The following is a 16322-nucleotide window of genomic DNA, read 5'->3' on the forward strand; positions in this document are numbered from 1 at the left end:
TAAAATAATTGTAAGGCACATGATCTTAATTGCATTGCATGTAACTCAGTGATTGGTGTCCAGCTATCATCTTTTGAACCTTTAATTCAAGTTTGTATGAAATATCACATCTCTTAGCTTTTCAAATAGCGGACCGCGGTTTGGTTCCTATATATATTTATAACTATATATATTGGAACTATATATAACTATTAGTGCTGTCAGTCGATTAAAAAACTTTTGTACTGTGGCAAAATCTGCAGGATAACGTATAATGAGGTTGGTGAACAGGTTGGTGTTTTTGCCCCCTTTCGCGCTCACTGTTGATCGGAAAAAGTCCTTTTTCATTTTCGCGGAATCCAAAAATCTTCCACTCTGGCGAGCAAACATTTTTCTGTAATTAATCACGATTAACTGCCCTTACATTAAATTTTTTTAATATATTTTTATGTTGTAATACTTTCACATTTAATGTCCAAAATGAGGCTATAGGCTTTATTTTAAATATTTGTTTTGTTTATTGGCATCTTTTTACTTAGCACTATGAATGAAGGCCAGTATCACTGATACCAATACTGATGTCTCTATTACAAGTAGTTTTTCTTTCTCAATTTTAGCCATTAATTATAGCCATTCAACATTACAGTATAATTGAAAGCTATCGATTTTAACATTTATTGGATTTAAAAAAGTAACAACGTTTAATTTAAGAAAACTTAAAACAATCTTCACATACTGTAAGCCTATTGTAATAAATGTCACATTTAGCTGTGCCTTTAATATATCAGGGCTCAATGCTAAGTTTTTATTATTATTATTTTCAGGTGGTACGGTTAATTTTTTTCTGCCCAGCTAAAATGCATTTTTTTACCCATGTAACAGCTTTAAGATTAAGGAGGTCTAACTGGAAATATACAGAAATTGAATAAAGTTATCAAACACTTCACAGTCTTCACTGCATAAATTATAAATTAAATATAGATTAATTCTTATTAAAGCTACAAAAGTTATTCAGTCAAGAGCAGTGAGTGATTTTCTCTGATTTTTTGGTTATTTTATTAACACTTATCACAGACAGCAGCAGGTTTATTAGGCTGCTGCTGTCACTTTGACATGACGTGGATCTGACAAACACAATTCTTTGCGTTCATTTAACTATTTTTAACTAATTTAAGGCTGTGCTTACGAGGATACTCAACAAAACTGGAATTTGCATTATTTTGTATGTTTTTGTCTGTTCAAGTACGCAAGAGAACTCAATGTTCTATAGGAAATACATCATCTCAGTGAGGGAAACTGCTAATCCAGCAGTTTCATGGGGTGTTTTTATTGTCATTGCTAAATGATGGTGATGGTTCAAATGCTGTGATTTGTAGAACTTGTCTGTCAGGTGGTACTGACCCAACTAACCCAACCAAACTAGTGGGTCCAATTCTCAAACTACAGCACTGAAGTGCTTCTAAATCAGCGTTCTGCCATCATGTGTGCGGTTATGTCAGCAAATTGGTTTTGAACTCTGGGAAGTTTAGGCTTCTCGCCCTTCCTTTTCTGCTCACTGATTAGTTTACATATCTGAGTCCTGGATAATGGAAAACTGCCTATTGTGACGTCTGATGACTGACCTGGTGTAATCCTCACATCCTCAAATCTTTTCCTCTATTCATTAAATAGAAATGGGATCTTTTGTCTTGTCTGGCATGTGTTTAATAAGTTTACACACTAAAACGATTCCCCTTATTAGCTTTTCTCTCGAGCATTATCCGAGTCAGGTGGTGCTTGTATGAAAGTACACCCTGAACCTTTTATCGCGAAGAGAAGTTTCAGCAGGGCATTTTTGAACCTTTTTTTCATGTTTCTCATGTGTGTGTGTTTGTTTGCGCGCAGACGTCTCTGCTCAGGAGCAGCCGGAGTTGTTCCTGAAGAAACTTCAGCAGTGTTGTGCTGTCTTTGATTTCATGGACACTCTCTCAGACCTGAAGATGAAAGAATACAAGCGCTCAACCCTCAATGAGCTCGTCGATTATGTCACAGTCAGCCGAGGATACCTCACAGAACAGGCCTACCCAGAGGTCGTCAAAATGGTGAGTGAAAAAGTCACCTGAACATGCATCATCTATCTGTGGACAGGATTCATACATTTACCTAAATGGTATAATCTGACTTGGGATTTCAATAATCAGTCATAGTCAGACTTTTGACAATGGACATGAAATCTGGTCAGTTGAAACTTATTCTGGCTGCTCATTTAGGAATGAGCCATCTGGTTTGCTCTTGTTTATGTACAGGAACACTACCTCTCAAAAGTTTGGGGTTGGTAAGATTTTTTTGAAAGATGATTTTAAAGATGCCTTTGTGCTCACTGCATTGATTTGATAAAAATTAAACTGTTAAAATATTTATTCTGTTATAAAAATTCTAAAATGTAATTTATTCCTGTGAGGGCAAAGCTGAATTTTCAGCATCATTACTCCTGTCTTCAGTGTCACATGATCCTTCAGAAATCATTCTAATATGCTGATTTGGTGATCAAGAGACATTTCTTGTTATTATTATCAATGTTGAAAACTGTTGCACTGCTGCAACTTTTTTCAGGATTCTTTCATGAACAAAGTTCAAAAGAACAACATTTATTTAAAATAGACATTTTTTGTAACATTTTAAATGTCTTTTTGGCATTTTTAATTAATTTAATGCATACTTGCTGAATAAAAGTATTAATTTCTTTGAAAAAAATCGTACTGACCCCAAATTTTGAACGGTAGTGTAAATCTGAAGTCAGTGATACCACAATAATAGACTGGCATGCAGCAGAATTTGTTCATAAGACATGAAATTTCTCAGAATTTTTCATCTGTTCAAAAGCTGTAAATTAGGATTATTTTTAAGATATTATATTACATTATAACTTTTACCAGGTTGACTAATACATCACAAACCTGTGCACACTGATTCCCAGAAGTTGCACAAAGCCAATTTGATTTGTGAGATTTTAAGAAACCTTGTCTTTTTGTGTGAAATATGCATCAGACGGTCATTGAATTGTCTGTAATATTTGATTTAGAAGTTTTAATCAAATTAAAGGGTACCTATTATGCCCCTTTTCACAAGATGTAAAAAAAGTCTCTGGTGTCCCCAGAGTGTGTATGTGAAGTTTTAGCTCAAAATACCCAACAGATCATTTTTTTCAGCATGTTTAAATTGTCACTTTTTGGGGCTCAGAAAAACGCACCGTTTTAGTGTGTATCCCTTTAAGTGCAAATGAGCTGCTGCTGCCGGCACAGGGGCGGAGCCTCATTAGCTCGCGCTCAGTGTCAGGACAATCTCATCTGATAATATCAAAACAGAAACTCTCAGTAGTGGTGTTCATTTCGACCCAGAGTCGGACAATAATGCCCACAGAGCCAGAGAATATATGCTGTATAGAAATAGAAAAGATATAGTCTAGTTTAATTACGATTATAACTTATTTTTCATCTTGCTTTTATCCACTATTAGTACAAGCCTGTTGTAGCGGACCGTGTCTGAAAGATGGCCAAAAATATACTGATGAGTTTAATGAAGTTTATTGTACATCACACAAAAGATGAAGCGTTAGTTTTACTCCAAAAAAATCATTGTAAGAGCTGAATAAACACAGTATAAGAAGTGCGCATTAAAATCTTATCCATAAACAATCTCTCTCTCCCTTTCATGATCATCAACATTCATAGCGAAGTACACAAAACACTCGTTACAACTAACAGTAAACAAATACACACGTTTTCAGTGGGTGCTTAATAAACTGGTAAACTTTATATCCGTAAAACGACTCGATGAGCTGTCATAAAGTGCGCGGTCTCACTTTCGTTACTGGTCACGGCAGTTTGGCCTATCGCTCCGGAGACTATAAGTTGGGTCACGAACAGTTGGTACTGATCCATCCTCGAGTAACAACGGGAGTAAATGAAGACTGCTATGTTCATTCTTACATCCAACCATAAAACACCTCAATCACTTTAGGAGATATTCTTGTCTACAGCTACCCCGGAAATCCAGAGTTCTCACGAGAGCACAATTTGAATTTGCTCAGCGAGTTCCTCTGGCATTGAGTAATGATGCTCATTAAATATGCCCTTGTAGCCGAGCTGCACCAATCACATTGGGTTATCTGATATAGGCGGGCCAGAGGTGAGCTAAACAGATGACGACAGCGCAATCACAACAGTGATTGGTCATAGTGTTATCCAATTGCGTGCAGCGAGATTTTCAAATGCATGCTTGGTGCCACCCTCGAGTTGGCCGATTTTCATTATTCAATGCCAGGCCCTTAATCTTTTGGATTTGGGTCTGGATTTCCAGGCTAGTCTACAGCTGCTCCGGTGTCGAAACAATGGCGGACTGTGTTTAGCTCACTCGGGGCGGGTGTACGCTAAAACTGCTGTGTCCGTCGACAGTGGGATATCGTGGAAGGGGCTTGTGCAAATCTACGTCACATTGCCCAGAATCTGAAAACAGCTTGTTCTGAGACAGTGCTTATGATTTATGGGGATTTAAAAAAAAGCACTGGGTGGATTTTTATCATTATAGGGTGGTTGTGTACACACACTGCCAACACACATTTGTTCAAACGCCATGTAAAAGTGAATTTTGCGTAATAGGTGCCCTTTTAAAGGTGCACTGTGTCATTTTTAGCAGCATCTAGTGGTGAGGTTGTGAATTGCAATCAACAGAAGTTACGGTGGCCGACAGGAGATGTCGTCGTCTGAGACAGCAGAGAGTAGCCAGTTAAGCAATGATGTTTCTTTACAAAGATAAATTAAGAAATTAGGTTTACTTAATTATTCAGTAAAACGATGTTGTTGCGAATATTATTGTTGATTGTGTCAGTGTTTTGTTCACTGACTTTAACTAGCTTCTTTGCACGAAGAACAACATAGTGACAAAACGCGTTTGTCCATTCAGGGCTACTGTAGAAACATGTTGGCGCAAAATGGCTATTTCAATGTAAATGTAGATAGAAATGGCTCATTCTAAGGTAATAAAAACATAACGGTTAATTATGTAAGGTCTTTATACACCACTCAAAACATAGTTATGTACATGATATTGCATTTCTGTCAACAGATCTTCCTAAATATTACACAAATGCACCTTTGAGTTAAGTTTTTCCATTTCTTATGTTTATGTTACATCTCTCTCTTTCTCAGGTGTCCTATAATATATTCCGAACTCTTCCGCCCAGTGACAGTAATGAGTTTGACCCAGAGGAGGATGAACCCACTCTAGAGGCCTCGTGGCCACATTTACAGGTGTGTGTGTGTGTGTGTGTTTCTATGCGGTGGAGGTTCTTGAGAATATTATTGTGTACTTTGGTCCCTTTCTCCTTGTGTAGAGCTCCTGTCTGTTTTATTTGTTTCAGCATGTTTGTCTGTGTGTATTTTCGAGGGTTTGTACACACACTCTGACCCTTGTCAGAGTGTGTGTGTGTGTGTACTCACTGTATGCTTCCAGGACTCCTTTAGAAATGAGATGCATATCTCAAGGAGAATCTTCCTGGTAAAACTTTTCTCTTTCATATCGTTATTAATCCCTGCTTCCTCGTCTGGAAAAAAAAATCCAATATTGAGTCACGTTCCCAGATTTGCTCCTTGTCCTTTTTTTCTTCCAACCTCTTATAATGGCAAAGACCACTGGTGGCAGTAGCAGTGTGTGCTGTGACTGTGTGACCTCAGTCGAACCATAACCTTTGACCTTTTCATTTTCTCTGCGTTTCTCTGCATGCATGCTGAGTTCAAAGAACTCCCCCAAATAACACAAACTCTCTCTCTCTTTTCTCTTCTCAGCTGGTGTATGAGTTCTTCATTCGCTTTTTGGAGAGTCAGGAGTTTCAACCCAGCATTGCCAAAAAGTACATAGACCAGAAATTTGTCTTACAGGTGAGGATGTTCTTTTTTTAAAAATCTCCTCAATTCCTTTTTTCTCAGTAACATTTGTTCATCTTTTTTTTTTTTTTTTTTCATCTGTTGTCCTGTCAGCTGCTGGAGTTGTTCGACAGCGAGGACCCGCGGGAGAGAGATTACCTGAAGACAGTCTTACACAGAATCTACGGAAAATTCCTGGGACTGAGAGCTTTTATACGAAAACAAATTAATAATATTTTTCTACGGTGAGGGATCTAATATGACAATTTACATTATATTTGCACATGCAGGAATGAAGCGCAATCATTCATCTCTGTGTCTCTCATTCATAGTTTTGTTTATGAAACTGAGCACTTCAATGGAGTTGCAGAATTGTTGGAGATTTTGGGCAGGTGAGTTGTACTTTTTTGGTACTTTTTCAGTCACAATGTAAAAGAAGTAATAACAGATCATTTCTTCTGTATCGTTAAATGGACTATTGAAAAATAAACCATGTAAGGCTATCCATCTATCCATCAGTTGTTAATTGGCTGGAGGCAGATTGGAATGCAAGCTTGCAGTCAATAGAGGGTATGTGTGTGTCTGCGACGACGGAGAGACTGCGGTTACGCCCACTGAGTGGCAAAAAGACTGAGCGGCAGCATTGGTTTTCAGCATGAATGCCACTTGAACACACAAAACACAACTAAAACGGAAAAGAGCTTTGAGATTGACTGTATAAATAGAATTGACAAGAAATCTTAGGTATATTTTTAGAGACTTCCGAAAGCTACAGAAAAGAGAAGCAAATGGATCGCTGCAATTCATAGAAACATCTGGACTCCAGGCAGCGAAAGGTGGATTTGCAGTTATCATTTTGTGTCAATATGCTGAATTTTGGGGTAAAATCATACCCTATATATTGTATTGACAACTCATCAATTAAATATTTACCATCGTATATTCTGCATAATTGGATATTTTTAAATAAACACTGACAAAAAACTATTCAAGTTTTAGAGCTAGACTATATGATGTTATATATATATATATAACATTGATATAAGTGATCATCTGGATTTAGACCTACCTATATTGTATTTTAAGCGTTCACAGGTAAATTTGCTTTATGTATTTCCCCGGCTTCAAAATCAGACACATATAAATGTCAGGAAACGATTCCTGGCTGCATGTCAATATCCATGGATCACTGGAACTTTTGTTAGATGTAAGGAACACTATATCGAGTCCAACCTTCAGTTTAAATTGATAATTGTTCATTTTACTCGCATTTTCGCAGTTTCCCCTATTAAATCTAGTCGGGCAGCAGCTCTTTTGCCACTCAGTGCGGCTGAGGGGGTGTGTTCCGGCGGGAAAGTGACATCAATGCATACCCTCTATTGTAAGAGAGGGGCAGGATTTAAGCAAATGATTGGTGAAATCTGGCATACCAGAGAGAAGTATGATGTATTACCTCGGCCCAGTTGTTTAAAAAGTTTAATCTGGATCAGATTTATCTAGACTTGGAAATCCCATGTTTTGCTATCCAGGATCAAGTAATCCATCTTATTTTTGCGCTGGTTTTTCAAAGCAAGATAGGATTGGATCATGCTGATCCAGATGCACAATTTTTCAGATTACCAAATCTATCTTAGCAGTGCTCCAAACACATTTCACAAAGAGAAAGAATACAACATAAACAAACAAACATTCCCGTCCATTTGAAATTTTCTTTAAACAAAAGAAACCTCTACGGAGGCACAAAAGGGACATGTTGGGGCAAAATATATGACATGGGAGAAAAATTATATATTTTAATGCTTTTGCGTTCTCTTGCAAAAGTTTTGCGTTCCCCCAAGAAACTCTGCATTCACTCTCAAAACTTGAGTTCTTTGCAGAGTTTCTTGTGAGAACGCAAAACATTTACGAGAGAACACTAAAGCATTAAAATAATTGTTTTCTTCCATTTCATATTTTTCCTTTCTGAGTTTCCATAGCCTCTCATGTGACCCACAACAAAAACAAGCAAATAAATATTCAATAAGGGATGCAATTGTTTTAGTGATTAAAAAAAACACCTACAATTAAATATATTATTTTTGATAATGACAGCTGTTTTGGGGATTATTTTATGATGCCAAAATTGTGTTTTTTACCTTACTGTATACTGAAAAGCTTAATAGGTAGACTAATGTGTACTTGTTATTCATTACTTTAACAGTTACACTAATCAAGAGCAAATTTAAAATAGAAATGTGTGTATAATATCACATGATATAACCAGTTTTAAAGTTTTATTACATTTTTGTTCCAAAATCCCCCCTTCTGCTGGTATTAGGAGAATCCTGTTTTTTTTTGTCTTTTGAATAACCCATTTTCAAGTTTTGATCCAATCGGTTAGCCGAAATCCGATCCGAATACTTTTGAGCAACTGGGCCCAGAAGATTGAGTTATGGCATTTTGATTAAAAATATGGTCAAAACCTTTTTTTAAGATTATTAAGATGCATTTAGTAAATAGAAAGGGTTCATTTCCATTTTATGCTGACTTTTATCTTAAAGCTGTACTGTTGTGTTTTTGTTTTTAGAATTAGTAGACCTCATTATTAGGGTTTTCATGGGTTAGATTTGTTTAACTGCTAGCCTTGCATGCATGGTCATTTACACGTTTAATTGATTTTATTTAAATTAATCAAGTTAATATCTATAAGGATATGCCACCAATTATGGTTAGTATTTGTATACTTTGGATAGGTAGTAATGGAAATGCTAAATAGGGTTAGTATTTGTATGTGTTGTGTATGCAATCAGTGTTGTGCTTTTGTATGCAATTTCAGTCATATAACATAATTAAATAATTGCAGTTAACTAACAGCTGGGATTTTCTTTTACATGAGATACGAGTTATTCTTGATCACCTCAACATGTAAGTCTTAGAGGGATGGTTTATCTGAAAATAAAAAGTATTTTAATTCCCGTCATGTTATTGTAAAACCACATGACGAGCAGAAGTTTCCATACAGTAAAAGCATACAGTCTACAGGGGCTCCATAAAAATAGTCCATACTCATGTGATTGTTCTAAGTCTTGGCCAGACAAAAGCTTTTTGTGAGGAACAGGCTGTAATTAAATTGTTATTCACTAAAGATCTTGACATCCGCTGCAGCTTTTGTCAAACTTGAGAACTGAAAGGTTATAGCACAGTTTTCTCAGGAATTTCCCTCAAATATGATTAAATTGGCAGAAAACCCCTGAAGATTAAATGACTCTGAGTTTTGCATTGTGCTGACTGTAGGGGTAAATTCAGGGTTACCCAATCAGAATTCTGTTAGTGAAAGTTGTGTTTGTCTCCTGTCAGCATCATCAATGGCTTCGCTCTGCCGCTGAAGGCAGAGCACAAACAGTTTTTGGTGAAAGTTTTGATTCCTCTTCACACCGTCAGGAGCCTCTCGCTTTTTCACGCACAGGTACCAGTGCCCATGAGTTTTAAAACATTCAGATGAGTTCACTTCCTGCAGTCTTGATCCTGTCAATGAAACTACTGTTGTTTTCACAGCTGGCGTATTGTATTGTACAGTTCCTAGAGAAAGACCCAGCGTTAACAGAACCAGTAAGTGCAGTAAACGTACAAAGCCTTTCACTGATCATCTCTCTTTTTTTTTAAGTCCATTTATTTAACCAGTCTCATGTTTTCCTCTCCTTTTAACAGGTTATCAGAGGTCTGCTGAAATTCTGGCCTAAAACTTGCAGTCAGAAAGAGGTGAGCTGAATAGAGCTAATTCACAGCAAGAGGTTGATCGGTCATGATTTCAGGACAGTGGAAGTGTTGATGACGATATAGGATGCATTATTCTTCATACACTGCTCTGATTGTCTGCATTGATGTGTGTGTAGGTCATGTACCTAGGAGAGTTGGAGGAGATTCTGGATGTGATTGAGCCCACGCAGTTTGTGAAGATCCAGGAGCCTCTTTTCAAACAGATCTCTAGATGTGTCTCCAGCCCTCATTTTCAGGTCTGCACAAACCCACTTGTCCAAGACTGAATTAAACTGGTCCAAATATAATTATGTTGGCAGAAATTTGCTCTTTAATAAATTATGATATTTAATAATGATATTTCACAACAGATCAGTTCTCACCACAATTTTTTCAGGTTTTCTTCTGGAGTTGACTGTATCAAAATGCTTATAAATGCATGTAGCAATTGCTTGCATCAAGATGCAAAATAAATTCTACATCATGTGTTTCTATGTGTGTCCAGGTGGCTGAGAGAGCTCTGTACTACTGGAATAATGAGTACATCATGAGTTTGATTGAGGAAAACTCCAACGTGATTCTTCCCATAATGTTCACAAGTCTGTACCGGATCTCCAAAGAACACTGGAACCCGTGAGTCAAAGCCACACTCTTCTGATGTTATTTAAAGGGGGGGTGAAATGCTCATTTTCACTCAATCTCCTGTTAATCTTGAGTACCTATAGAGTAATATTGCATCCTTCATATCTCCAAAAAGTCTTTTGTTTTATTATATTTTTAATTGAAAGATTAAAACCTTTATCATTGTGACTGCTCGATCCTTAAGCATTAGACGATCTGCAAATCTGTCGATCTGGGCTTTGTTTATAAAACAATCATCGTCGAAATGCAGGGAACAACAGTCTTACACAACTCCGTTTATGCTCAGGAAAACAAACTCCATCCACGGGTTCCTTAGCGCTGGGTTCTTTGGGAATCTGTGCAGGGTTGTCTTGCCCTGGCAACCAAAAACACACTTCTTTGGTGACATTGACTTCCCAAAAGCCGGGCAGGGCGCTTTGATGGCGAACGGTTTTCACTCTCTTGCTCTGGTCTAAGAGTGCGCGTGCGCCCGCGATCTTACCGGAGAAGTGCCCTTAGGACCCATATAAGGAAATTCCGCTCTATCTTACGTAAGACAGAGCCATACTCGAAAAAAAACTTTCCGAAACTTGTGACAAACCGGAAGGAGTATTTTTGGAACAAAAATACTCCTTCAAACGTACAACTTAGTTTTTGAAACTTTGTCCATGTTTAGCATGGGAATCCAACTCTTTACCAGTGTAAAAAACTCAGTATGCATGAAATAGCATTTCACCCCCCTTTAACACCAACATTGGCAGTCTGTGAGGCTTTCAAGAGTTCTTTGGAGCCTCTCTTGTCCTAATCACATTCCCTGCATTTTCCTCAATTTCCAAACTCTCTCAGGACACTATTATTGAATTAATAAAAATAATTCTGTTTTAAATAATAAAAAATAAGCACTTTTTCCACACATTGCTTTTGGGATATTGGGACATTGCTTATGTGGTTCCTTTATTGGAGAAGTTAATTTAGTTGTTTGTTTGTTTTTATGTGAAACTCACTACTGTATACTTGTTTCTGCCACAGAATAAAAACTAAAAAAGGTAATTGCGACTTTTTATCTCACAATTCTGACTTTTTATCTCAGAATTGCGTGATATAAAGTCGCAATTACAAGATATGAAGTCAGAATTGCGTGATATAGTCGCAATTGCATGTTATAAAGTCATAATTGTGAGACTCACATAAACTCTCAAATCTGAGGAAAAGTCTTTTTTTCCTTAGCAATTGCGAGTTTATATTTCACAATTCTAAGAAAATATGTCAGAATTGTGTGATATAGTCGCAATTGCGAGAAAAAAGTCAAAATTGTTTATTTCTCACAATTCTGACTTTATTGCACGCAATTGTGAGTTTATATCTCTCAATTCTGACTTTATATCTCGCGATGTAAACTCGCAATTGTGAGATGAAAAAGTCGCAATTATCTTTTAAAATGTTTTATTGTGGCGGAAACAAGCTTCCTTACAACTGTTCACTACTGGGGTCAGTAAGATTTTTTTTTTAAAGAAAATAATACTTTCATTTAGCAAGAATACATTGTTGATCATAAGTCACAGTAAAGACTGTGAATAATTGTTAGACTGAAAATAATTTCTTTTGAACTTTCTATTCATCAAAGAATCCTGAAAAAGCTTTTCAAGGGTCATGTGACACTGAAGACTGGAGTAATGGCTGCTGAAAATGTAGCTTTGCCAACAAAGAAAATAATTATTTTAAAATATAGTGAAGTATAGAAAAACTCTTACTTTAAATTGTATTATGTTGAGCATAAAAAACCTTACCGACCCCAAACGTTTGAACGGTAGTGTACACTCACAGCCTCTATGTAAAGTTTCAGTATATCTGTGTGTGATATTCACAACACTGTCATCACTGTCCAGCACTAATTGGATATTGCCATCTGCTGGAGTAAACATGTCCTGTCCATCCAAGTGCTTTAAATGGTCTAATTCTTTCTCTTTCTCCACTTTAAGGGCCATAGTAGCTTTAGTCTATAATGTTCTGAAGTCCTTCATGGAAATGAACAGCACTTTGTTCGATGAACTCACGTCCACTTACAAGTCAGATCGTCAGAGGTGAGCTGTTTTTTCGATTCTTTACTCTTTGGCTTGTGCATGTGGTGTTAAACATACCCTCCTCACCGTTATTTTCATTATTTCTGTCATTCCTCAGAGAGAAGAAGAAAGAGAAGGAGAGGGAAGAGCTGTGGAAGAAGTTGGAGGATCTGGAGTTGAAGAGAAGCCTCCAGAGTGACGGAATTATTCCCACTTAATGACGCGCCTCTCCTGGACCGCTTTTTCCCCAACGCCTCCACCACGCGCTCGGAACGTTGGCCACTTTTTTTTTTTTTCTGTATTTGTGCGACTTACTTTACGTAGATTCACCTCGTCAGTCTCATTATTTCAAAAGCACTGTAAATAACTTTATTTTATCCTCTTTTTTTCCCCCTTAAAAATATTATGCCGAAAAAGAACGTGACTAGAAAGTAAGTTAAAAAATAAAAATAAGCAAAAAAAAAAAAAAAGAAAAAAAAAGAGAAACCCGCACTGGAGTTGGAAGGACTTTGAATAGACAGTAGGACTGAAATGAACGACTGCTGTTAAGAAAATCAAACAAACAAACGGAGAATCTCAACCTACCAATCTGACTTACCTCGCCCATCCTTACTGAACAACACCAGCCCAATTCTCTCTCTCTCTCTCTCTCCTCACTTCCTGCCCCCTCTCTACGTCCCATACTCACCCCCTTTTTCTTTTCCTCTTCATGTCAGCGCTCTCTGAATTGGATCAACATTCGCCACCTGAGTGTCCTGAATATTTGAAAGCAGATTTGTCTACCCTCAACCTTTGACCCTTGTTTATCCATTAACATCTGGATAAATGCAGCAGGTCTGGATTGTAGACTTCTCCAAAGGGAACGCAAAGGACACTATGCAGTAATCAGCAGAGAAGAGGAAGTGGACACAGTATCATGAATACACATGATACTGTGTATGATACCCCCCCCCCCCTTTTCGTTCTTTTTCTGTCCAAATGCGGTACACTCATTTGGACTCTTTAGCACCAGTCCGGTACTGGTACCAGTGAATGAGAGACACAACACACACATCTGAGGTAGTGTCTAGAATTCCAGCAGCAAAACCGGAGAAGCTTGTCACGAGAAATGGAACTGCACGTTCACACACACATTCTGCATTCGAGTGTGTGAGGGAGTTTCTTACAGTGTTAAGTACCTGTATACTGTATTTGAATGCAGTACTTTGATACTCTGTATCTAGTAGAACCTTTAGCGTATTTTTTGTTTAGGAGAATCCAGTATATGATGAGGAAAGATTGAACAGCCTCTTGGGATTTATCTTTTCGTTCTTTCTTTCTTGGGTTTCACTTCTAATTTGTTTTGGGTTTAGGTTTTTTGTCTGGAATTGGTTTTGTTTTTTTTCTTTTGACCAAGTGGAGTTTGTTCTCACTTCCTTTTTTTACTTAGTTGCTGATTGGGGGGGAGTGAGAGGGGGATTGTGGAGGACTGATGCTGTGGTGAGCATTGTCAGAATTGAACCTGTGCTTTAGAAAGCCCAAGACATCAAACAATTACAAAAGTTAAAAAGGGTCGGAGAAATACAAATGTTTAATTATTTTAAAAAATAAAGAGATATTAAATTAAACCTGTTTTGTGATAAAGATGAAATGCACATTTGCTTTTTTTGTGGCGTGTGTGAGCGGATGAAAGCGTAAATGTGAAAACACTTTTTACGTTGGGCATTATTAGGGTCGGAAATCGAGAAATGTTTCTTGTTTTCACGATCTTTGCTTCTGTTAACTGTTCTTACATACCTTAAAGTTCTTTTTGAGTATCTTTTTTAATTAATCAGTTGAATCTGTTCACAAAGCCCATCTGTGGTGCGTCTCCCAAAAGAATCGTCAAACAGCTGTGGTTTTAAGTTCCGTTGAACTGTGTTGGTGACCATAGTTGGCTTTGGGGAAAACGCTCACTGAATGATTCGTTTACAAACTGAACTGAATCAGAATTGCAGTGGTAGCAATGAATCGTGCTTCCTGTCACTCATTGTCGCACAAGTGACTCATGAACTGGTTCTTGTAATAAATTGATCCAAAATACTCAAAAATCATTGTTGAACTTGGGCTATCCAGTCAAATCAGTCAGAATGCTTCTTTTAAATACTCAAGCAAGTCATACTGCTGCAATGAGTCGTACAAATTGTACAAACGAATGACTCTCTTGAGCTGGTTCTTCTAATGAATTCATCAAAAAGACAAGCATCATTGGTGATGTTGTGTTATGTGTTTAAAAACAGTCAGTGGTGCGTTTCCCACAGCCAACTGCGGTCGCAAGTTCCGTAGTTATCAACACAATTCAACTGAACTTGAATTGAATAACGATGCTTTTGGGGGAACGCACCCCAGAATGATTCTTTACACAATCAACCACATTATATTTTAAATATTTTGTCAACTTGAAACTGCTACTGTTCACTTGTAAGAACAGAAAATTTTTAATTGTTGTTACTCACCTTTTTTTAAACACCTGGCCACTATGAGTATCATTTTATTGCATAATCTTTGTAATAAATTATTTCTCCTTTTGTTTTCTTTGGGGATTTGAATGACTTGAGCGTGAATAAATAAGAGGATTTTCATTTTTAGGTTATCTATTACTATTGACAATTTGTTTTTATTCGACAGATGTGTATTTTGTAGTTTGATTCTCTTTCCAGCCCTCTACTCACCAGTACCAAATTCATCCACAAGAGTGCAACAGAGCTCAACATTAAAATTTTGCAAACCAGCTAATGATACTTTTGCTTTTGCGGAAAACTTTGGATGTGGATCATAAGCTCTTTTCAACCTTTGTGCATGTTGTCTTTTGATGAAGGTTGATTTTGTTTTTCCTAATGGTTTGCATGCTAAAGTGTGCGCTTGCAGGATTTGGTAGGATTTTTCCCGAGGGGTTAAAGGATTTAGGGGCTGCTCTGAAATTGGCAAGTATATATGTACTTAAGACATATGCTGGCTTTATTCTTTCAGTTTGAGCATTAACATGTCAGATACTTGGAGGGAGAGGAAAGGATAGGAAGGAAGGGCATATTTGGGAAACCTGGAAACAAGCATAGCAGTGTGTTTTGGGGAAAAAGCTCAATGTTCTTAAAGAGAGAGTTCACCCAAAATTGACAATTATTTATTCACTATCATGTTTTTCCCAACTTGTATAACTTGATTTCTTCTGTGGATTCTTTTCTTTCTTTCTTGTTTTGCCATTGGTTTGGAACAAATGGAGTTTTTATATTTTATTTATCTCATTCTCTCATAAAAATCCTTTTATTATAATATGTATTTAATGGGTGAATGGACAAAACACAGAATGCCACTGACACACTAATGGACTCCTTTGTTGATGCTTTAGTGAACCAGATCTGAAAGCGGAAAAATCTTTTGAGTCTTGATAATTGGAGAAGAGGATCTTCCACAATAACGAACTCTTTCCATTCATTTCAGCTCCACTACATTTCTGGACTTAGTTGGTCTCCCAGCCTGGTCCCGCTTGTTGGTTTTAGAGGGTTTTGGACACTTGTCAGCTGGGAAAATACAAAACAGAATACGCTAAACTAATTGGACACTCAGCCATGCTGGAGACCAGTTTAAACCAGCTTAGACCATTAAACCAGCTTAGTTTTTTCCCAGTAGAATTTTGATTAGTCTTCTTTACCAACTTAAAAAAAAAAAAAAAAAAAGAAAGTATTTCTTGGTTTACATTTGACCACAGTGAATATGATGAATTACCTAAATGTATTATTATAATTCACTACAGTTTGGAAAAGCATGGAATCTGATGAGTATTTTCAGGTCTGGATAAGCATGGGAAAAAGAAAACCTGTGGAAAAATTAGTTTGTGTCAGCATAGTATCCCCTATTCAGTTTTCTAAAATATTAAATTAAGAATTTCTAAAAATAAATGTATCATATAAGTAGAGTGTTTTCATTATAAAAGTTTAGTGATTGTCAAACACAACTGAATGAATTCAAGGCGCACATTTTCATCATGCGAAACTGTTTGTCTTTACTATAT

The 16322-nt window shown here is 37.0% G+C and overlaps 1 protein-coding gene across 2 annotated transcripts in view; it reads left to right on the forward strand.

Annotated features, from left to right (window-relative positions):
* Nucleotides 1–13915, forward strand: part of ppp2r5eb (protein phosphatase 2, regulatory subunit B', epsilon isoform b) — a 33056-nt gene extending 19141 nt beyond the window's left edge. For both annotated transcript variants that reach the window (XM_081351446.1, XM_081351445.1), the window contains exons 2-13: nt 1864–2060; nt 5166–5267; nt 5802–5894; nt 5994–6124; nt 6212–6271; nt 9216–9324; nt 9414–9467; nt 9567–9617; nt 9752–9871; nt 10120–10247; nt 12215–12316; nt 12414–13915. In XM_081351446.1, coding sequence (XP_081207572.1) covers nt 1935–2060; nt 5166–5267; nt 5802–5894; nt 5994–6124; nt 6212–6271; nt 9216–9324; nt 9414–9467; nt 9567–9617; nt 9752–9871; nt 10120–10247; nt 12215–12316; nt 12414–12513 — 1176 coding nt within the window. In that variant the 5' untranslated portion in view covers nt 1864–1934 and the 3' untranslated portion in view covers nt 12514–13915. The remainder of the gene's footprint in view (nt 1–1863; nt 2061–5165; nt 5268–5801; nt 5895–5993; nt 6125–6211; nt 6272–9215; nt 9325–9413; nt 9468–9566; nt 9618–9751; nt 9872–10119; nt 10248–12214; nt 12317–12413) is intronic.
* Nucleotides 13916–16322: the final 2407 nt, after the last annotated feature.

The sequence above is a fragment of the Scardinius erythrophthalmus genome, assembly GCF_964197995.2.
Source record: "Scardinius erythrophthalmus genome assembly, chromosome: 21".
Classification (NCBI taxonomy): Eukaryota; Metazoa; Chordata; class Actinopteri; order Cypriniformes; family Leuciscidae; genus Scardinius; species Scardinius erythrophthalmus.